This window comes from Rattus norvegicus, chromosome 3 (assembly GCF_021556685.1).
Source record: "Rattus norvegicus strain SHRSP/BbbUtx chromosome 3, alternate assembly SHRSP_T2T, whole genome shotgun sequence".
NCBI classification, from domain to species: Eukaryota; Metazoa; Chordata; class Mammalia; order Rodentia; family Muridae; genus Rattus; species Rattus norvegicus.
In genome coordinates this window covers 38,693,888-38,718,096 of record NC_141536.1, presented here as the reverse complement: position 1 = coordinate 38,718,096, position 24,209 = coordinate 38,693,888, and the positions used below count along the sequence as shown (strand labels likewise).

General features: G+C 36.7%; 1 protein-coding gene across 3 annotated transcripts in view; it reads right to left on the bottom strand.

The window, feature by feature from the left end:
• The window catches only part of Galnt13 (polypeptide N-acetylgalactosaminyltransferase 13), a 666,951-nt gene that overhangs the window by 30,229 nt on the left and 612,513 nt on the right, over window positions 1–24,209 (bottom strand). For all 3 annotated transcript variants that reach the window (NM_001431575.1, NM_199106.3, NM_001431574.1), the window contains 1 exon segment: window positions 19,946–20,044. In NM_001431575.1, the coding sequence (NP_001418504.1) occupies window positions 19,946–20,044 (99 nt within the window).

Genomic DNA, 24,209 nt, shown 5'->3' with positions numbered 1-24,209 from the left:
TTCTAGAAAAGGTCTAAAGACCCTTGCCTAGGATTCTAGCTGTTACATCCTCTCCCAGCTGTCAGTAAACTCAGAGATGCTGGGGGATATAAGAACTGAAGGGTTGATTGAAAGTAATGAGTCTTCTAGGAGACCACCATCTATAATGAAGCGGGACTTTCTGGTGAAACAGTTGTTTGGAGATCACCCTTGATCTGTCTTATTATTATCTCTTGCCTGTGTTCTGTAAGAATATCCTCCAAAACTAGCTGATGTCACCAAGTTGGATTTTTCAGTCACACTATGGTTTGCGATTAGTGCCCTCTAGGCTGATTGGGCATTTGTTTGCATCGGCCATTATTTGCAAATCACAGAACACCCAGGACTGAAGCTATTGCAGATGGATAATGATTTTCCTCTAGGTTTTTGAGGAAAGAGGCATTTCTGATATTTTGACTTCAGCCTTCAGCCTTCAAAATAACAATATTGTATTGTTTTAAGACAGAGTGTGTTGTGCCAATCTGTTATAGTAGCTAAGATAACTAGCAGATCTTATGTTCCTGGTATGAACCAAGGAATCTTAAAGGCACAGAATCAATTTTCCAAACTGTGCTTCAATATTTTATATAAGAACATGAGTTTATTCATCTATCTATCTACCAATCCCACCCATCCCTCTATGTATGTATGTATGTATGTATGTATGTATGTATGTATGTATCCATCCATCCATTCATTCATCCTCTAAGTCCTTTTACATACACCATTGGTTCTCAAACTGTGGGTCATTATAACCTTGGCAAATCTTTCTCTCCAAAATTATTTTCATTATGTTCAGAATACAGTAATGAAAACAACAAAAAATATGGATGGGTATCACTACATGAGGAACTTAAAGGGTCACAGCATTAGAAAGGTTGAGAATTACTATAATAGACAAATACTTTATGGCTGAGCTAATACCTATTAAGAGGCATAAGATTTAGACTTTAAGTGAGTTCAACCTTAGTGTCTTTAGTAAAAATAGTTAACAGCTGATAGTTATATTTTAATCAAAATATAATATCATTCATCTTCTTCATTATGTTTAGATGCAACTGCCAAAGGTAGTTTCTTCTTTACTATGACTAGATACAGTAACTGACATTAGGATATTTTGTTGATATGGGGTGAACTCCTGTCCCTGAAGTAATTTCCTTAAAAGAATAAACTACATACAGTATGGAAATTTTTTTCAACCTCAATTTCTTTCAATGTAGGGATAATTATTTCAGAGGAGGTAATCATTCTTTCTTATTTCATACAAAAATTTCATTTATTCTCATTTTAATGAGTTATAAGAATCTGTTCTTCATGGTTTTCATTATCTTAATTCTTTTATATAAGAGGATGATATTTGAAATTACATCTTCAAAATCATCATATATATCAGTGAAGTACACATATACATACACACATATATATGCACACACACGTGTGTGTTTAGCACTCTAGATGAAAACATTATACAAATATTACAAAATTAATATACAATGTATAAATATATATAAACGTGTATGTATGTGTGTGTGTGCCTGTGTGTCTCTCTGTGTGTGTATGTGTAGTCTTTTTCCTTTTCTCTTAAATCTTTAGGCTAAGCAGCTGAAGTGAAGCTTGGTTCTAACAGCACAAGCTGCAAAGGCTAGAGATTTGTATATATCCTAGATAATGTCTTCAGGAAACTGCTTGGGAGCTGGGCGCCATCTGCTGGTTTTGTATTGTCACAAAGTTTTTTTTTTTAATATTTGTATTATTTTTAGAGGAATATCAGACATGATACATAGGAATTAGTTTTATTACACAAGTTGTGATTTCCTTTTATTTATGTTCTATTTTATAAATTATTTTTCTTTCATTCATTGGAATTGTATTTACTATAAAATGTCTCAGCTTAAAGGTTTTCCATATATTGTATGTCAATTGCTTCACTCTCTAAATGAAAAACACTGATTAACAAAATTAAAATACACTAATGCCACCATTAGCTTCCTGTGGCAATAAAGATAAAACACTCATGTTTGTAAAAAAATTATAGGAATATTAAAAAAGTAAAAACTGTTTACCAACATAAATTAAGCTTTTAACAAGATACAATTTATTTCTTAAAACATTTTATTTGTCTATGTCTTTCTCTGCCTTTCTCTGTAATTTTGACACCTTTCTCGGTAATTTTGTCTATTTTGAAATAGGCAAAGATGGATTGGAACTCCTCAGCAAAGCTGTCCAGTAGAGGTTTCCTCAGGTGATACCTTTTCCTGACCTTTAATTAATGCAAGGTTCATGTACAGACAGTTAGCCAGGTTGTTTGTGTAGAGGAGAATATATTGTATCTGGCTTCCAACTGTGATCCTTTAGAAGGCCTTACACAGTAAGATAATACCTGCAGTGCATTACAACTTTAATATTATGGAATCATATCACTAAAACCGGGTTTGGGTGTGGCTCTGCCTGTAAGATGCTTGGTGTGTCTGCAGGAAAAGGTGTGTTTAAGTCCCAGTATGTGCATATAAAGCCAATAGTGGTGATGCATATTTGTAACACCATTGTAGAAGAATAGGAGGCAGGCAGGTCTCAAGGCTGACTAATCTAATAGCCTAGATTAATTGGAGAAGCCCAAGTCTCTAGGAAGAGAATCTGTTTCAAAAATCAAGGAGGATAGCTCCGAAAGAATAATTTTCTCTATACTGACGCCTAGTATCCAGAAGGATAAGTGTACATGGTCACCCAAATGCACATAGACACATGCCCTCCCCTGCATATACACATTGTAAGTGCACACACACAAAACAGGATGTGTGTGTGTGCACAAATGCAATGACCTTATCTTATTTTCAATATTATTGGTGAAATTGTAACGGTTTCCCTGCCTAGTGAACGTTATATAATATGGTATTCCTTTCTGTATGCCCAGCAAATTGTGTTATTAGTTCTACCTAATAGGCTATGTACAGGATCATTCCCACTTCATTTTGTGAAGAAGAAAGGATACCAACATTCCTTTATGTTCATGCCCCCATTAGATCTTTGTGAACATGCTTTACTAGACAGCTAATTTTCAATGAACTACAGGGTGATATCATTTATGAATACTGTTACTGGGAAGAGAGAAATTGGCATAGGACATAGTTAATAGGACAAACTGTCAGCCTACATATTAGGAAAAACATCTTAACTAATCCCACATCTGACAGAGGGCAAATATCCAAAGAACTCAAGGAGTTCACCACCAAAATACCAATTAACCCAATCAAAAAAAATGAGTTATAGAACTAAACAAACAATTCACAACAGAGCAATGTTGAATGACTGAGAAACATTCAAAGAAATGTCCAAAGTCATAAGTGATCAGGGGATTGCAAATCAAAACAACCCTGAGATTCTACCTTACATCAATCAGAATGGCTAACTAAGATAGAAACCTGGGGTGACAGCACATGTTGGCAAGGATGTGGAGAAAGAGGAACACTCCTCCATTGTGCAAACTGGTACAACCACTCTGGAAATCAATCTGGAGATTCCTCAGAAAATTGGAACTAGATATACCTGAAGATCCAGCTCTACCATCTTGGGCATATACCCAAAAGATGCCACCATGCCACAGGGGTACATGTTCCAATATGTTCATAATGGCCTTATTTGTGATGGCCAGAAGCTGGAAACAACCCAGATGTCCCACAACAGAAGATGAATACAGAAAATGTGGTTTATTTACTAAGTGGAATACTACTCAGCTATTAAGAATGAGGACATCCTGAGTTTTGCAGGCAAATGGATGGAACTAAAATATTTCATCCTGAGTGAGGTAATTCAGACCCAAAAAGACATGCATGGTATGTACTCACTAATAAGTGGATATCAGCCAAAAATTGTGCAGAATACCCAGATTCAATCCACAGAAATTCCCAGAGATATGGGAACAGTCAGAGGGTGGATTGGGTTGGGGATAAAATCTGGACTGTAAAAGGGTTAAATAAAAATTTTAAAAAGAACTCAAAAAAGGTTGAAAAGCTGAAGAGACCAAGTGAGGATGGTTCAATACCACTTGGGAGAGAGAAGAACAATCACAGGAGGGGGAAGGGAGGGACCTGGGTGGGAAAACAGACTAAGATGGGAAGAGGGGAAGGTGATCAGGTATTGGGTGGTGGTGGGGAAGAGGACTGAAGCCCCGAGGGCCAGAAGAATGGAAACAGGCAAACTCAGGAGATAGGAGGTGGGGGGACCCTCCAGAACATACCAGAGACCAGGGATGTAGGAGACGCTCAGGACTCAAAGGGAGGAACCCTAGATGAAATGCCCTATGACGGAGAGAGGGAACTAATGCCCTACAGTGGTGGAGCCCACCTCCAGTAGAAAGACATGACATCAAACGAGGGATGGGATTTCTCTCCACAGTGAAAAATTCTGACCCATAATTGTTCTTGCCTGAAAGAACTGCAAGGACAAAAATGAAGAAAAGCCTGAAGAAAAGGAGGTCCAGCAACAGACCCAATTTGGGATCTAGCTCAAGGGGAGGCCCCAAGGCCTGACACTGTTACTGAGGTTATGGTGTGATCACAAAAAGGGGCCTATCATGACTGCCCTCTGAAAGACCCACCAAGAAGTGAAAGAGTCAGATGCAAGTATTTACACCTAAGGAATGGACAGAAGCTGGTGACCCCTGTGGTTGAATTAGGAAAAAGCTGAAAGCTAAGGCTGACCCTGTAGGACCAGCAGTCTCAAACAACCTGGACCCCCTAAATCTCTCAGACACTGAGCCACCAATCTGGCAGCATACACCAGCTGATATGAGGCCCCTAACAGAGAGGACTGCTGGGTCTGATTTCAGTCAGAGAAGATGCACCTAACCCTCAAGGGACTAGAGTCCCCAGGGAGTGAGGAAGTCTGGTAGGATATGGGGTGTGGGCATGTGGGGACAACCTTGTGGAGACGGGGGTGGGGGTGGGAAGAGGTATGGGAATGGTCAGAGGGTGGACTGAATTGGGGATAAAATCTGGACTGTAAAAAAGATTAAATTAAATTTTCAAAAAATTACACAGTTATGGGGCTTTGAGATCCATTACTTTTCAAGCTGTAAATACAGTAAATCATTTATTTACTGGAACAAATTGACAGAGATGCCTTCTGTTTGGGGACTGTATTCAAGTTCAGATAATAAAATTTGCCTATGTAAGCTCTAATATCAAGAAATTCCCAGATAGCAGTAATCATCTCTTGTACATTCAGGCAAAACACTACCTGGTTGTACTCTACCTTAAAATTTCCACTAGAAAGCAATGGTTATTGAGTAAAAACTTACTCTTCCATGACGACACCAAGACTGTTTCCCAGTTAGTACTCTTTGGCAACAGAAGGAGGAGCTACTATTTGTCCAATAATTGTTGACTAAACCAGAGTGAAAACCCTCTGTCTTTGAAATCCTTGACTAAACTTTGTAGAAAACAGAACACGAGTATAAGAGAATACAAGAGGCCACACATATTAAACCAATAAACAGTAAGACTGATTTTATGTTGCCATCCTAGGTGACTATTAATGCCTCCCATTTTTTTTATCTTTATTAACTTGAGTATTTCTTATTTACATTTCGATTGTTATTCCCTTTCCCGGTTTCTGGGCCAACATCCCCCTAACCCCTCCCCCCTTCTATATGGGTGTTCCCCTCCCCATCCTCCCCCCATTCCTGCCCACCTCCCAACAATCACATTCACTGGGGGTTCAGTCTTGGCAGGGCCAAGGGCTTCCACTTCCACTGGTGCTCTTACTAGGCTATTCATTGCTACCTATGGGGTCAGAGTCCAGGGTCAGTCCATGTATAGTCTTTAGGTAGTGGCTTAGTCCCTGGAAGCTCTGGTTGCTTGGCGTTTTTGTTCATATGGGGTCTCGAGCCCCTTCAAGCTCTTCCAGTCCTTTCTCTGATTCCTTCAACGGGGGTCCTATTCTCAGTTCAGTGGTTTGCTGCTGGCATTCGCCTCTGTATTTGCTGTATTCTGGCTATGTCTCTCAGGAGCGATCTACATCCGGCTCCTGTCGGTCTGCACTTCTTTGCTTCATCCATCTTATCTAATTGGGTGGCTGTATATGTATGGGCCACATGTGGGGCATGCCTCCCATTTTTAATAACATTCTCAATACTTTATTTCCTCTAAATGGTTTAAATACACCCATATTTTGTTACTGCAAGATTAATGATTGTAAGGCGGAAAGTTAAGTCGAATTGAGAATCTTTTCTCAACTAGTTCCAACTAGGTCTCCTTGAATTTGCAGATGTTACTTTATTGTGGTTTTAGTACAATGTACAGATGGCACAATGTTCCTATGCTCCGGTGCACTGTCCTATATAAAGTCTTTCCCTTGTGTATGACGTTGTGATCATGACAGAAAAGTGACTCCCAGATGGTGTTATGTAAATGTTATGTAAGACCTCAAACTAGACAACAGAGAAGTTTCTACTGCTTGTGGATGATTTCGCTGTTGGAAGAGGGTGCATAACAGGGAGTTGAAGGAAACCTCTGTTGGTAACCAACTTGTAGAAATCTTCAAAACAAAGAAAGAATGATGTGGTCAGCCTTATGCTTAAAAGAGTGCAGATTCTTAAAATGACTGGGAAGCTTAAAAAGTAATCCACAGATGGGACCATAGCATCACTCAAATTCTGTTTTTTTGTTATATGAATTTTCTATAATAAATTTTTATTATCATCATCAATAAGAAAAATAACTTTTTGAAACTTGGCCTTCCTATCCACAGCTGGCTGCTCTGTTATTTGCTTTGTAAATCCGAATGGTCAAATATTTTCTTGATATTATCTTTTCTAATTTTTTTCAAAATTCCATTATTTCTTACATATTATTTGCAGAACAAGTAATGCAAACCTATGGGTAGGATAGTGTTGAGTAATGGGCAACATTTTACACACACACACACACACACACACACACACCATTTCAGAATCTTTCATTGCTTAGGAAAACATCAAAGCGAGATATTGTCATAAAAATATAAAGGACAGATGGTCTTCAAAAGAAGCTCATGCAACATTCACTTAAATAATATTTATTAGAATGAATGAGTTTCAAGGCCATAACTGGGACTTCAAGCAGAGTAAAAATTATTCTGAAACAATGCTACATATGGAGATTTAATATCAAATGAAAGAATGGTAGAATATGGATAGACAGATAGATAGATAGATAGATAGATAGATAGATAGATAGATAGACAGACAGAGAGATATTCTCTTTCTACTGCCTGTGGATTCATATATAGAAATCTCAGCTTCATCTCCAGCACCATCCTTCTAACCATGACAATAATGGACTAAACCTCTGAAATAAAATCCATCCCTAATTAAATGTTTTATAAGAGTTGCTGTGGTTATGATGTCTCTTCACAGTGATAGAACACTAAGACAGAAGGAAATATCTGACTTCCTATAACCTCTTAAGGATAGCAGGGTATTTCATTCCACATGATTTAGTTCATGATAGTGTATGTGACAGGATATGTGTAAAACACAGCACCGTAAACTTAGAGCTGGAAGTCACAGCATAGACTGTTAACTATGGGAGTATGGGTGGACATTAGCCAGGTCTCAGGAGGTGTGACCTGATTTATGTTTTAGTATACTTTTTCTGAACATTTCTGAACATATATACAGATACTCTCTCTCTCTCTCCCTCTCTCTCTCTCTCTCTCTCTCTCTCTGTGTGTGTGTGTGTGTGTGTGTGTGTGTGTGTGTGCATGTGTGTGACAAAAGCAAAGGAATTTGGGAGCAAAAGATTTATTTCAACTTTTACTTACACAATACCACAACACAGTCCACCGTGGATGTAAATCAGAAGAGAAGTTCAAGCACAGCAGGAACCTAGAGGTAAGAACTGATACAGATTCTTGCTTTACATGGCTTGCTCAGTCTACTTTTATAGCACCAAGGCTTACTAGCCCAGGGCTGTCAATGCCTACAATGAGTCAGCACTTCCACATCAAACATGAATCAAAGAAATGTACCACAGGCTTGCCCATCAGCCAATTTGATGTGCATATTTTCTCTTTTGAAATTCCTTCCTTCAAAAGGACTCTAGCTTGTGTCATGTTGACATAAGACCAATTCGTATGCATGTATATGATCGTGTGTGTGTGTGTGTGTGTGTGTGTGTGTATGTGTGTATGTGTGTGTCTGTATATTTGTGTTAACTGCCTGTTTAATGTTGACAAATTAATGGTTAAAGAATCTTCTGTTTGATTTATGAAGATTGTTTTAAATGCTGTTTTATTACATCAAAGAATTTCATTCATGATCATAAAACATTTCCTAAATAATTATGTGATATGCAACTAGATAAATATTAATATAGAAGATCTAAAAGTGCATGTTAGAATATTTTAATTGTACAAATACACACTTGTTATATATTATTTACAGCTACATCATGCCTACAAGTACAGACATACTCTGAAAACTTTTCAACTCAACAAATTTCTTTTGGTACAAATGATACTAAGTTTTTCTTGGTTGTTCCAAGATCTAAGAGTTCTGATTTACTTATGTCATTCATCTTTCTTGGATACACAGAAAACATTCATTCTATGACAGATTCCTCCATATGTATGCAGTTATTAAAGAAAAGATACCAAGAGAGATCAGTACTGAATTTGGATAGGGAAAGAGCCAATGAATGGCACATTATCAAAGTATCAGACTATGGGTGCCTCAGCATAGTCCTTCTGAGAGTGTCCTTAGGTGGCAAAAGGGGGATGTATAGGGGAAATACCCATATGGGGAAGGGGGAGGGGCAAGGGAGGGAATGGGAGCTTATGGACAGGAAACCAGGAAGGGGAATAACCTTTGAAATGAAAGTAAAGAAATATATCTAATAAAAAATTAAAAAAAATCACCTCAGAACCACATCCTTTACTGAAACAAGGCTCTTTGTGTCCATATACCACATGTCTTAAATTTGTTTAATGTATATGTGTATCTGGGTAGATGAGGGAAATAAAATAGAATAATTTCCTTGGTGTGCCAGGAAAGCAATGTAATGGATGATTATGAAAATCCTCTGTCAGTTGGGCAAAGAAGCTGTTATACTGAGGCTTAGCTGGAAACACGTGGATACTGAGAATAATAAACATTTGTAAGTACATCATGTGTACTAGTGTCTAGCAAATTCTATTTCACTAGAAGTAGTTGTAAAGTTATAATTTAGTGAAGTTATAATTTAAAATATATTGCATATTGTAGCTTGGTAGAGTTCTTGATTAGAACGTAGGTATCCCTGGGACCAATCCCTAGCATACCAATACCCAAGACTGGTGATGGACATCTGGCTGATCATTTATCAAGAAGTGCAGGCGAAAGAATCTGTGCACCTAAAGTTCAGAGTGATCCTCAAATTAAACTAGATTAACAAATTTGTATTCGAAAACTCCAATTGATGGTTTATTGTCTTGACTCACTGAATGAATAGAAAATCCATGATCATTCGTAGTAGTTGGATTGAGCCATGATAATTTCTGCCACTTAGAAATGGCAGAACACTTGCTGTTAATACGTGTAGAAGACTAAACACACTGGCATGGGAACTTCTCAAAGCTCCTTTCATCAGTCTGTGGTTACTATGATCTTAAGATGTAGTTCTGATTTTTTTTTGCCAATAAACCCCCTGTAATCACTTTATAATGTAACAACTATTTGTTCTTATTTTATCTTGTCAATAAAATAAACATCCCAAATATTCCTAGAAAATTGCAACTGGAGAGTTGCAACAAACATACATGAATCTGTTAAGATTTCGTTAGCAGATTAAGAATGGCAATTAGAATAGACACTAGGCAGTTTCCATGGTAACCCACTGAGACCTTTTTCCTATACTAGAAAGATATCGTTTCTGTATATGCCACATGTAACTTCTTGCTTTGCATTTGATCAAACCTTTTGATAACAGAATAAAAGAAATAAATCATAAAATATTCTGTGTTCTGTCCCTGCTTGCTGTGAAATTGTACTTGGACATCAAGTACCAAAAATAAAAGCCCTTTTCATTTGGGGTGTTTTCACTATGTCATTTTTCATAACAAATGTGCATGTCCAAGTGTTTATGGGAAAATTATTTCTAATAGATTGCTGGTCATCCTTCTACAAGCTTTCTATTCTAGCCATCTGCTGTTTTATTGTTCTCGAAGTTTTGTTGTTGTTGATGTTTCCTTAAATGAAATTTCCCTTCCCCGCATCTATATTCTAACATTAGTCTTTTCACTTATAAACTTGAATTTCTACTGTCAGATTCCAGGCCAGCAAGTCAATCCAAAGCTCTAACTCTGACTGCTGTAGTTTCCCATGTTGCATTTTTTTCTTCTTTGCTTCTTTGTGAAATTACTCAAAACCTGCTTAGGCAGACATGGTTGTGGACTATTTTGTTTCTATGTTCTTACCTACCAAAATATAGGTGGGTAAGACATCATACATGTTAAACCTATGTAAATTGTATTTTTTTCATTTTAAGAACACTTAAATTTTATATGTATATGCTCATATACATATATATGTTCAATTTAATTATATATGATAGGTAGTAATGAGATATAATCAAGATTTAATATTCTGGCTTATTTATTTATAAAACAAATGTCTATCATACCTACAATAAAATAAATGTATAAATGGATGTATAAAAGAACTACTTATTAAAATTTCTACAATAAAAGAACATTTCTTTCCTTTTCTTTTTTATCTATTTACATTATATTTTTATTTGTTTATTTACATTTCAAATGTTATCTCATTTCCCGGTTTCCCATCCATAAACATCCATTTTTCCTTTCTATAAGGGTATTACCCCACCCATCCACCTATTCCTTTCTGCCTCCTTACCCTGACATTCTCCTACACTGGGGGGTTAACCTTGGATGAAGGCTTCTCTTCCCATTGGTGCCCAACAAGGCCATCCTCTGCTACATGTGCAGCTGGAGCCATGAGTCTGTCCATGTGTACTCTTTGGATGTTGGCTTAGGCCCTGGGAGCTCTGGTTGGTTGATATTGTTGTTCTTCCTATGGATTGCAAACCCATTCAGCTCCTTCAGTTCTTTCTCTAACTCCTCCAGTGGAGACCCCGTTCTCAATTGCAATCATTGGTTGAGAGCATCCTCCTCTGTATCTGTCAGGCTCTGGCAGAGTCTCTCAGGAGACAGCTATATCAGGTTCCTGTCAGCATACACTTCCTGGCATCAACAATATTGTCTGGGTTCGGTGGCTATATGTATATGGGTTGGATCCCCAGGTAGAGCAGTCTCTGAATGGTCTTTTCTTCAGTCTCTCCTCCAAATTTTGTCACTGTATCACTTCCTATGAATATTTTGTTACCGCTTCTAAGAAGGACTGAAGCATCCTCAGTTTGGATGTCCTTCTTCTTGAGTTTCATGTGGTCTGTGGATTGTATTTTGGGTAATTCCAGCTTTTGGCTAATATCAACTTATCAGTGAATGCATACCATGTGTTTTTTTGTGATTGGGTTACCTCACTCAGGATGATATTTCCATCTATTTGCCTATGAATTTCATGAAGCCATTGTTTTTGATAGCTGAGTAGTACTCCATTGTTTCTGTACCCATTCCTCTGTTGAAGGCTATCTCACTCCTAGGGACTAAACTACCAAGTAAAGAGTACACATGGAGAGACCCATGGCTCCAGCTGCATATGTAGCAGAGGATGACCTTGTCTGACATAAATAGTACGAGAGTCCCTTGGCCCTGTGAAGGCTCAATGGCCCAGTGTAGGGGAATGCCAGGGCAGGGAGGCTGGTGGAGTGGGTAGGTGGGTGGGGAAGCACCATCATAGAAGCAAGGGTAAAGGGGATGGAACTGGGGCTTTCAGGACAGGAAACCTGGAAAGGGGATAACATTTAAAATATAAATAAAGAAAATAATCCAATAAAAAACTCAATAAAATACTCAAAAACTGAATCCAAGAAAAGATCCAAAACCTGAGACCACTCAATAATATGTGTATATTAGCAAAAAAAGAAAAAAAGTATGGAATACCCAAGATACAGTTCACAGAACTCAAAAGGCCAAAAAGTTGAAGGGTCCAAATGAGTACAACTCAGTTCCAATTGGAGAAAGAAACCACAAGGTGGTGGGAGGGAGGAGGTTTCTGGGAGGGAAAGTGAACAGTGGTCGGGGAGAGAGGGGAACATGATCTGGTATTGGGTGGGGTAAAAGGACTGAAGCCCTAAGGGTTAGCAGAAAGAATGAAAACAGGCAACCTTGGGAGCTAGGAGGGAGGGAGAACCCTCCAGAATGTGCCAGAGACCAGGGACGTGGGAGACTCAGAACTCAAAGGGGGAACCCTAGATGAAATGATCTACAGTGGGAAGAGGGAGCTTATAGAGGCCACATTCAGCAGAAAGACAGGGCATCTAGTGAGGGATGAGGTTGCTATGCCACAATCAAAACTCTGACCAATATTCTTCCTATCTGAAAGAAATGGAGAGGAGCCTCAGGAAAAGAAGGTCCAGAGACAGGTCCAAAGTGGGACCCAGCTCAAGGGGAGGCCCCAAGACCTGACACCATTACTAAGGTCATGGAGCACTCACAAAAAGAAACCTATCATGACTGTCCTCTGAAACACTCAACCATCAGCTGAAAGAGTCAGATGTAGACATGTGCACCCAACCAATGAACAGAAGCTGCTGACCACTCTGGTTGAATTAGGGAAAAGCTGTAAGAAGCTGAGGAGTGGGGCAATCCTGTAGGAGGACCAATAGTCTCAATTAACCTGGACCCCCGAGTCTCTCAGACACTGGATCACCAACCAGGCTACATAAGCCAGCAGATATGAGGTTCCCCCAACATATATACAGCAGAGGACTTCTGGGTCTGGGTTCAGTTAGAGAAGATGCATCTAATCCTCAAGAGACTGGATCTCTAGATTCTCTAATTCCAGAGTTTAGAGGTTTGGTTGGGGTGGGTAGGGTGAGTGGGTAAGTGCAGTGGTGATGTCCTCGTGGAGACAGGGGTTTGGGGAAAAATTATGGGATGTGAAACAGTTGTTGGATGAACCAGGAGGAGGGGAATAAAATCTGGAACATAAAAAATAGTAATAATTGGAACAAACAAACAACAACAAACCACTATTCAAGTTGATCAAGTTGGCTTCATCCCACTGAAGCAGGGATGGTACAACATACAAAAATCGATCAAGTTAATTCACCATTTAAAGCAAATAAAAGAAAAAGAAATCAAATGGCCATCTCACTAGATGTTGAATAATACTTAGACAATTCCAATATCCCTTCATATTAAAAGCCTTATAACGCTTCCTATTTCTGCCTGCCCCCAGAGCCAACTTGGTTCCACTGATATCTGTACCCAAATCCCTTGGGAGGGAGAACTGGACTCACAGAGGTGAGGACAATCCTGAGAGCTCAGGGAAGACTCACTTCTGCTCACATTCCTGACCCAAGAAGAACCTGTCTGGAGCTCTCTGGACACAGGAACCAAGGAGCAGTCATCCACAGAATCTTTCGGGTCTCTGCCTACACACAGAGCTGTAAGACAGTCGCCAGGAGTGCTGACACACCTGAGAGCAGAGGTAAGGCCTGGAGACCTTAGGACACAGGAACCCAGGAGCAGTCTGAGATGGGATCCTTCTGGTTTCCACTTGAGCCCAGAGCTGACAGGCTTCCTCATCTCTCTGTATCAAGATCCCCTGGAGAGACAGCAGGACTCTCAGAAGTGTGGACAATGCTGAGAGCACAGAGTAGACCATGAATTCTGTTCACATTCCTGGTCCAAGAGGAACCTGCCTGGAGCACACTGGACATAAGAACCGAGGAGTAATCTGGGGCAGAATCCTTCCAGTTTTCTGCATCTGGAGCTGACCCCGTGACCCAGCTCACTCTACCCATATCCTGGTGGGAGAAAGTAGGTCTCTAGAAGTGCTGATACACAGGCTTACTGGAAGGTCAAGCTACTCTCAGAGATAAAAGACCAGCTAAAACCAGAGACAACCAGACAGCTAGAGGCAAGCACAGGAAACTAAGCAAGAGAAACCAAGACTAGTTGGCATCATCAGAGCCTAGTTCTCCCACCAAAGCAAATACTGGATATCCCAATACACTGGAAAAGCAAAATATGGATTTAAAATTAAATTTCATGATGATGACAAAGAATTTTATAAGGACATAAAAACTCCCTTAAAGAAATACAGGACTACACGTGTAAACAAGTAGAAGCCCTTAAAGAGGAAACACAAAAAAATCCCTTTAAGAATTACAGGATAAAAAAAAAATTACAGGATAATACAACCAAACTGGTGAAGGAATTGAACAAAATTATCCAGGAACAAAAAATGGAAATAGAAAGAAGACCGAAATCAAAATGGGAGACAACCCTGGAGATAAAAAATGTAAGAAAGAGATGAGGAGTCATAGATGCAAGCATCACCAACAGAATAAAAGAGATAGAAGAGAGAATCTCAGGGACAGAAGATACCTTAGAAAACATTGACAAAATAGTCAAAGAAAATGCAAAATGCAAAAAGCTCCTAACTGAAAACATCCAGGAAATCCAGGGCACAATGAGAAGATCAACCCTAAGGACAATAGGTATAGATTGGAGCCAATACTCTGAACTTAAAGGGCCAGTAAATATCTTCCACAGAACTATAGAAGAAAACTTCCCTAACCTAAGGAAAGTGATGCCCATAAACACAGAAGAAGCCTATAGAACTCCAAATAGATTGGACCAGAAAATAAACTCCTCCTATTGTATAATAGTCAAAACCCCAAATAAGGAAAACATTTCATATTCATCAAAGGAAAAATTCACCAAGATGAACTCTCAATCCTGAATATCTGTGCCATTGGTCCTGCCAAGGCTCAAACCCCCACTGTAGGGGAATGTTAGGGTGGGGAGGTCGGAAGGGATGGGTGGTTGGGTGGGGAAAAGGAGATAATATTTGAAATGTAAATAAAAAATATCCAATTTAAAAAAGTCTTAGAGGGATGAGGAATACAAGACTCATAGCTTAACACAATAAAGGCAATATATAGCAAACCAACAGATAATATCAAATTAAATGGACAGAAACTTAAAGCAATTCCTCTAAAATCAGGTACAAGACATGGCTGCCCACTCTCTCCCTTTCTTCAATATAGTACTTGAAGTTCCAGTTAGGATAATAAGACAACTAAAATTGACCAAGAGAATATATATTGGAAAGAAAGAAGTCAAAGTATCATATTCGCAGATACTTTGATAGTTCACATGATTGACCCTGAAAATTTGATAAGAGAAATCCAATAGCTGAAAAACCCCTATGTAAAGTGGTTGGATACAAAATCAACTAAAGAAAATCTGTACTTCCCTTTATATAAAGGATATATTGGCTAAGAAAGAAATTGAAGAAATATCATCCTTTACAATAGACAGAAATGGTTGGGGATTTGGCTCAGTGGTAGAGCGCTTGCCTAGGAAGCGCAAGGTCCTGGGTTCAGTCCCCAGCCCCGAAAAAAAAAAAAAAGAAAAAAGAAAAAAAATAGACACAAATAATATAAATTATCTTGATGAACTAAAACTAAGCAAATGAATGTCTTGTATGACAAGAACATCAAGTGACTGAAGAAAGAAATTGATGAATATAACAGAAGATGGAAAGATCTCCTATATTTATGGACTGATAAGATTAACATATTAAAAATGGTCATTTTACCAAAGGTAATCAAGAGATTCCAAGCAATTCTCAAAAAAAAAAAAATCCAACACATTTATTACAGATCTTGAAAGAGCAATTTTCAACTTTATATGGAAAAATAAAAAGGAAAGTCCCAGAATAGCTAAAGCAATCCTCTAAAATAAAAGAACTTTTTAGAAGTATCACCATTCATGATTTCAAGCTGTACATCAAAGCAATAGCAATACAAATTTCATGGTAAAGAAACAAACATGTTTGTCATTCAATTAGAATAAAAAACACAGACACATGCACACACACACACACACACACACCCCTATGGACACTTGATATTTGACAAAGAAGCCAAAATCATCCAAGGGAAAAAGAAAAGATTCAACCGTATTTCTCCATGTCCTGTAGAAGTATGCAAATAGACCCAAGTCTATCACCCTGCACAAAACTCAAGTCCAAATGGATCAACATCATCAACATAAAATAGGACACTCTCAATCTAACAGAAGATTAATTGGAGAACTTCATTGAACTCATTGTCACAAGAGGCAAAATCTTCAAAAGAATACCAATTCTTCAGTCACTAGGATCAATAATAAATAGGATCTCATGGAACTGAAAAGCTTTTATAAGGCTAGGAATACCATCAATCAAACTGAACAAGCCAAATAAAAATGAGGTATATAGCTAAACAAAGAATCTCCAACAGAGGAATCTCTGATACCTGAAAAGCACCCAGGAATGGGGAGACCTGGTGGTGGGTGTGGGGTTGTGGGGTCATTATTTATTCACAATAAGTAAGATATAGAACCAGAAAGCTGTCCACCAAAAAATTAATGGTATGGTACATATGTACAATGGAATTTTTATTTATTTGTAATAAAAACAAAATTATGTTTTTTGAAGGAACATAGTGTTGAAGGTCATTATAAGAAGCAAAATAATTCAAACTCATAATGTCATATACTGGAATTTTTCTCCCCTATGTGGTTCAAGGTATACATACCTTATAAGTGTGTGCAGGTGGAAGCCAAAAATATAGAGCAGTGTGTATTAAGAGTGGAAAAAATTATAAAAGGAGAGGGAAAGAGGGAACAGAAAATTACAGTGGAAGACAAAAAGAGGCATAATTTAGGAGGAGGAATGGAACCAGTCAGAGTAGAAGAGGGTTGTGAGAGGGCTAGGGACATAAAGTATGATAGTTAATAGGCAAATAATTAAAAATATCATAGCAAGTCCCATTATTTGGTATGCTAAGTTAAAATTAATTTAAAGTAAGCTCAACTATCAAAAATTTTAAAGAAAAGAGTTTTAGCTAATATATGCTTACCAAGAAGCAATTGTCTTGATTTATAATGCAGATAAGTTAACTTGGCCATGTAGTTCACGCCTGTAATCCAACACATAAAAGATGTAGGGTGGAAGACCAGGATTTCAAGGCCAGCCTTAGCAGTATAAGAAGCTCAAGGCTAGCCTGAAACCTCTTAAAAGCAAACCAATAGGCAAAACGCATCGAAATATATATGAAGTAAAAATATGAGGGTTTGTTATAACTTTTGTGCAATAGCAGGATGAGAAGTGTAAATATTTCTATGGGCTGAGGCCTACTTGTAAAAACTCATAAATAAACAACTATAAAATTGACATTGGTTCAATGAAACATAAAGCATAAAAGAATAAAACATCAACACAGAATGGGTGACTCAGAATAAAATCTTAAAAGATGTACTTAAAGTAAAGAGGCAAATAATTTTATGTAGGATGTCATACAGGTAAAAGCAGGTACAGGATAGAACGAGGCCTGTCATTGGACGAGAAGGAAGGATGGGTGGGAGAAAAATTTTAGGAAGAGGAGGGGACTGGAACTGGAAAGCAGGAGAAGCCGCGGAGAGTATATGGAGGCTGATGTTAAGATTCCACTCTATACCTTTACAGGTTGTTTTGAATGTTCTTAAGGGATGGATGTGTACAGGGCTTTATATGTTTAGGTGAGCAATTATATCTTACCAATTGGATCAGAGGTTATTGTGTTGTGTGTTCTTTCATGTGGCAATTTAAGTTTAAGAAAGTATGTAGCGGCCGAAGACACTAGGCTGCCACGGAATTGGGATGCCTATTTCTGGCATGGTGGCAACCTGCCTTGGGAACTGGATAGGTCGAGAGATTGTTGCCAGGCTCAGAGAGAGGCCATCGGCAGTGTGATATGGGATGGATCAACACAGATGAGAGGCTTTGTTGACTTCTCAGTCAAATTATGCTATCTATCAGATATCTTGGGGTATTACGGTGCAGGACCTAGTTGAGGTAAAACACAGTTTTTTTTTTAAATAATTTTACAACAATTTTAACATATCACTATTAAATATCTTAAAAATACTGACTTTCCACAAAGCAATATCACCATAACAGAATTTTATCTATGGTTTTACTTTTTTATACTATTTAGCTTTTTAGAATAAAAAATAGGTTACAGTTAACTGGACAGTAATAAAGGATGCAGGGTATTTTTTTCTTGCTTTCATCATAGGCCTCTAAGTGATGTTATGTTTTTTAAAATTTTAAATTACTTTTGAGATTATAATTACAAATTTCTGTTTTCTGATTCCTCCTAGCAAACTTTCTCATATATCTTTCCTTGCTCTCTTTCAAATTATTGTCTATTTTTCCCTTTAATGTTATTATAAATATTTATGTGTGGATTGCACTTACATGTGTCTATATACACACACAAAAGATTGACATATATTCCTAAATACATGAACATGACCATCCTGGTCTATATATAACATTTTTAGATTTTTAGGGCTGATCACATTTGATTATTTAGTACCAACTCACTTTCACTTTAGACAGTAAAGGGAGATATAGGAGAAGACACTTAGGAATAATGATCAAGATAATGTCAGCAGGTGAGAGTGAACTGGGCATTCTATGTGCAACATTCCTACTTAGATTGTGAATCATAAATCTTTTGAAAAGAATGAAGCAAAATAATTTTGTTCATGTTGTAATTACAATCAAACATTTAGCTGTTTATATTGGCTGCTTTGTATATTAAAAACTCCTGAAATAATTATATCTGTACAGTCCTCATTTATGTTATGATATAGAAATGGTAGAATAATGGGAGATTTTGTAGTTTTAAAACTGGCATTTTCCCCTAAATTGTTTTTATATTATTTTCAATAACTCCTTTTCTCAAATGAAATAATTTATAAGTGATTTTGAATGTCTTCTTACTAGAACTGAAACTTTAAAACACATTAATTTATATTTTGACATTTTGGTTTTTAGGGGACAATTTCTTTTCTCATTTTTCATTGTATCATGCATACTCTTTGTGAAGCATCATCACAAATTCAACTGGGTTCATTTTGTTCTTGATTTATAGTAACAACCAACATTAACATGTTATCATGGTACAGGATGTTGATAGAAACTGGACAGAATTGAAATCTCAATTCACCCTGCCCATAAAATATTACTTGCATATTTATATTATTTACCACTGACATGAAAATTTCTGCTGTTGTCCCCATCGGCTACTGTGGACAGCTTGCTTACTGATGATCTGCTGTCTCAAACTCAGCAGTGTGCTCACAGTTCCCAGAAATTACAAATGTTCTTTCCTAGAGTGGCCATGCAGTGTTACAGCTACAGTTCAGTGACTCACAGACAAGTGGACTCTTGGTGTCCCTCTGAGAGAAACTTTTTGTGGTTCAAGAAGAACACAAGATTCCTCTCTGTGCTCTGGCATGTTTTTGATAATTAATTGGACTGCCTCTCAGGAAATTCATCCTAGAATTTTATCTGCTAACACTGACTCTTATAGTTCAAAATTTATCGAAACTCAAATACTCTTAGAAAGCCTTACACAAACATAAATTAACAAAAGTACAGAATAATCACCACTGGGAAATATTTCCATGCTAGAAACATTTTTTTATCCAGTTAATAGCAGAACAAAGTACAGGCATTTTTGTATCATGATAAGAGGAGATGTTATATTGACTGTTCTTATTAAATGTAGATTCATGTAGAAACAGTTTCGGCTGTTTTATTTAATACTGTATTGCTATTTTCAGATAGTTCAAACAATGAGATAAGAATAATATTTTATTGATTGGATGCCTACCTGTTAATTTATTATTGGCATGTAAAGCAGGACATACATTGATGGTTGGAGCAGCATTCCTCATCTCCCACCCCCAAGAAAGGAGCTGACAACAAAAGGCTGTGTACCTGGTTACCTCCCATGCCATGGCAGTTGAAGATACCCACTTTTTCATTTTCTTTGCGGCCCATGTTGTCTAGGCATTGATTGGTTTCAACATTTCGTATCTAAAAGGAACACACACAAAAATAGAGTCAAACAAATCCAAATAGTTAAGCTTAAACTCATTCTGATGCTCATGAATAACAGACTGTTAACTAAATAATATAAATTTGTAAGAAAATTGATGCAGAAACATGTTTTAACTGTTGCTTTCTCTTTTTCTATTTATGACTAGTGAAATTTATTTCTAAACTCTAAGAAGCTTGAGTTGAATCAATGTTGACTTTGAAATTAACATCTAATCAAGTAGTGAGGAAAATGCTCTATGCTATAAAGAATTTTAAACATTGGGGTATTTTGAATAAGTTATCAGATAATTTATCATTTACTGAAGTCTTATAGAATCATATGTAAAAAATGAATTGAGTTTGTATTTGAGTTTATATATTTAGATATGTTCTATATTGCTCATAATAAATGTAATTATATTGGTTCTGTGACTAAGACACATTTGTACATTTTCTTTGATTCTTAATGCAAAACTTAAAGAAAGTGTTTGACACTATAAAAAGAGTTATAATCTAAGTGTCATATCACAGTGAAAAATCCTCAAAAGTAAGATTAAGTTTCCAAGTACATACATAAGTTACTGGTTTATAACCAAATATTGGCATTTGATCCACAATTAACAAAACGTTAGTACACATTTGGGCTTAATGAAACTTAAAAGATATTTCCTAGGTTTAAAGTTGCTAAAATGTCTAAAATAAGCATAAGCTGTTATAAAAAGAATCAGGCAGAGGGATACCTCTACTAAATGATGTGTTTAAAATAATTTTCTTTATTCAATACCCAAGCATCTATTTGGAATTATTTATCCTGCTTCTGGGAATTCTGTACCTCTGTTCCATACTAAAAATACATATTTTTATTGTATTCTGTGAAATTGTATTCTGTGAAATTACCTTGATACTGTATTTCTATGAGGTTATTATTGATTGGATACAAATCTCTTCCTTTTTGAAAATTAGTAAAATTCGGCATAATGGATATAATTTATAGGAAGACAGATATGTATCAGTCAATGTTTCTATTTTGCAAGTATTTTACTAATCTTTTTTAAGAATAACACATACGTAGTAAATGTGCAGCTTGATCATGTGGGCCCTGAACAACTGGAGAAGTGGCTATCCCAAAAGCTGTTGCCTGCATGTGGGATATGTTCTGCCCTCATTGGGAGAAAATATGCCTCCGCTCATGGTGACTTAATGTGCCAGGGTGGGAAGATAAACCAGGTCAGACTCCACCCATTCATAAGAGAAGGGGATGGGAGGGATTGTGGAAAGGGGTGGTCAGGAGAAGGGCAGTAAGAGGGATGTAAAGTGAGTAAGAAAAAAAATAATTAAGAAAACTAACACATACACAATAATGATGAAGGTAATATTTTTTAGAATGACTAGCAAATACGTCTGTGTGCAGTTAATATAGCGGAATAAATCATGCACTATATGGTTGAGTCATATTATCATATATCCTGTTACCTTATTAAAAACTGTAGATCTCTACAAGACTCATGGTGCTTGAATAAATGCTAGGTAAAAGTTAGTGTTATATGTTAAGTCATTTGTAAGGTTTTGCATCCCTGATAATAAAAACCTCAAAGCAAAATTTTCTCAGTGCAAAACCTGATACTAGCATTTTAAAAGGGCATTAAATAGGCACCTGATATTAGATTCTGAAAAAGTAGGTATAAAATTTGAAAACGCCTCCAAGTTTGGGACTGGACAAGCATTTGAATGTCTTCTTTAGGTATGAGATGTTTTTATTTGTGAATGAATGACAACATTATTTTTATAATAAAAAAGAATGACAAAATATATTATCATTAGAAACAATATATTACTGGTTTACCATCTATAACATATATATTTGATTTCAGTTCTTTGTCTTCTTTATAAATTCACTGATTAAATCTAAAGCATTATGAGTCAACATCTTAAATCAATCACTTCTTGGGTAAGATATTACATAAATAAACATAATTTCTTCTACTATACAACTTACATTTAAGAACAACAGAAAGTGATAAAAATATATTCACAGTATGTCAAAAGATTAAAATATCTCTTGGGAGAAAGATAATTATTCTCTTCCAAGGATGAGTCTCCTTATTAGTTATTCAATACAAAATGATTAGCCCTGAAGTCATATACACATAAGCCATCCTAAACAGACTCACTATGTTATATGTATATGCTATGCACAAGTATGTAATCTTAATAGCCAAAGATAAAGAGGCCATCGATATGAGAGTGTCATAATGGGGTTAGAGGAAGGAAAAGAAATAGGAAATTAATGAATCATGTTGTATTCTAAATAGCATTATTGAGTATAACTCAAGGAGACATTCCTAAAAATTGAATTTATATTGAGAAAAGTAACAGTGTAAAACATATTTAAATTAGAAATATGAAGATTTTTAGAAACAAAAGATTCATTAGACTTTAAATAAGTAAAAACAAATTGATATTCGGGAAAATATATTCTTGTAAAAATTAAGGTGGGCCAAACCAAATTATCACTGGTGATTTTCAAAGCCAGGTTGCCAACTAAGTACTTTGGATTCACCAACTTGGTTTTCAAGCACAAATACCACTAAGGGTGAAACATACATGAATTTAGGATATTGTTCTCGTAAATAAGGGCATTTTTGTCCACTTGTAGGGACCCAACTTGGGATATTTTGTGATGTATATTTTACTTCCTAGGTCATATTCAAGCTACTTGGAAGTTCTTCTGGTGGGTGAAGGTTATCAAAATTTACATCCTGATCCCCACTTCCTCTAAAACCCACTGCTCTTTTTGAGATTATGCCAGGAGGCTGAACACTTCTGTTCTGGCTCCCTGTCCTGTTTCTAACACACTATCAGCAACCAAAGTGAGATTTTACTGTGCATGCATTTACTGAGAACTCAGGATTAGTCCAACACGAAATAATGCACGGCCTTCTCCTAGCTTACTCTTCTACGGCCACAGTTACTAATCAATTATTATGATATTCTGTAACTTCAGGGGGCATCTGTCTGTCATTTTCTCTTTTTTCCTTCTTTTAAAGTTAAAATGGGTTGTTCTGCCAAGACTATGGATTATGTTTCAATTGTTAAGTAATTATTTCCGTGAATATTTTCTTTTTAATTTCTGATAGTTTCCTATATGTAAATGATGCATCTTAGAGCTTTGCTAAATTTGAAATGTACTTTTCTTTTCTAGATTACAGTTCATGACATTTACCTTATATTTTAGTTTGTTTTTAATGATTAGTTTGTATATGAAATTTCAATATATCTGTATTATCTATACTGATATATATTATACAATTTCTATGGTCCTTTAGTGCTGATTCCTTTTTTCTTTGCATGAATCCCATTTTCTTCAACTTTTAAGTGGGAGGGTTGATCAGGTGCTATTTTCTACTTCACATTGACAATTGTCTTCTATCTACTTTTAAAGATTATTTATTAAAAGGCCTATACTGTATTTTTAATCATTTAATTTTTTGTTTTGTTTTGTTGATCTTAAATTTTTTATTTTTCCACTTTGACCTTATCTCTAGATGGTGATTTTATTCTTTGGTTTTTCTTAAATGGGGGGGCTTCTTAAAGTAAGTAAGTTTCAAGAATCCACAGGAAACAGGATGCCGAGACATTTCAGAGACAAAGTGGAGACTCCACCTATGGGCAAAGGCAAAACACCCTTCCCTGGTTCAGATACTAATTCTAAACCAGCTGAAAACAATTTCTCATCAGCAACTACAGAACTTAGGAATTGTCATATCCAAGTGTCTATTTGACCTCTCCTTCCTTCCTTCTGTTCTTCTGCAAAAGTGTCATTGTCATGTCAGTGCTGAATGTGGCACCTCCCATCATGTAGTCAGTGAGTCCCTCTCAATAGCTCATTTATGTGATATTGATGTGTCAAAGTCACATTCTGTTTTCTTGGTTTTGCTTTTCTTTCCTTTTATTTTTTTGTTGTTTTTTCAGTCTGTGTCCTGGTGGTCCTTTTGTTTTAGTTGAATGATATCATGCCCAAAGCATCCCAGAATAGATCTATTTTTATTAGTAGAAGTCTGTCCTATTTTTGAAGATGCAACCATGCTTGTGGCTTCTTAATTTATGTGCAAGTCATGCCACTTGTCCTTTAGAATGTAGCACAGAATGGTTATTGTATCTG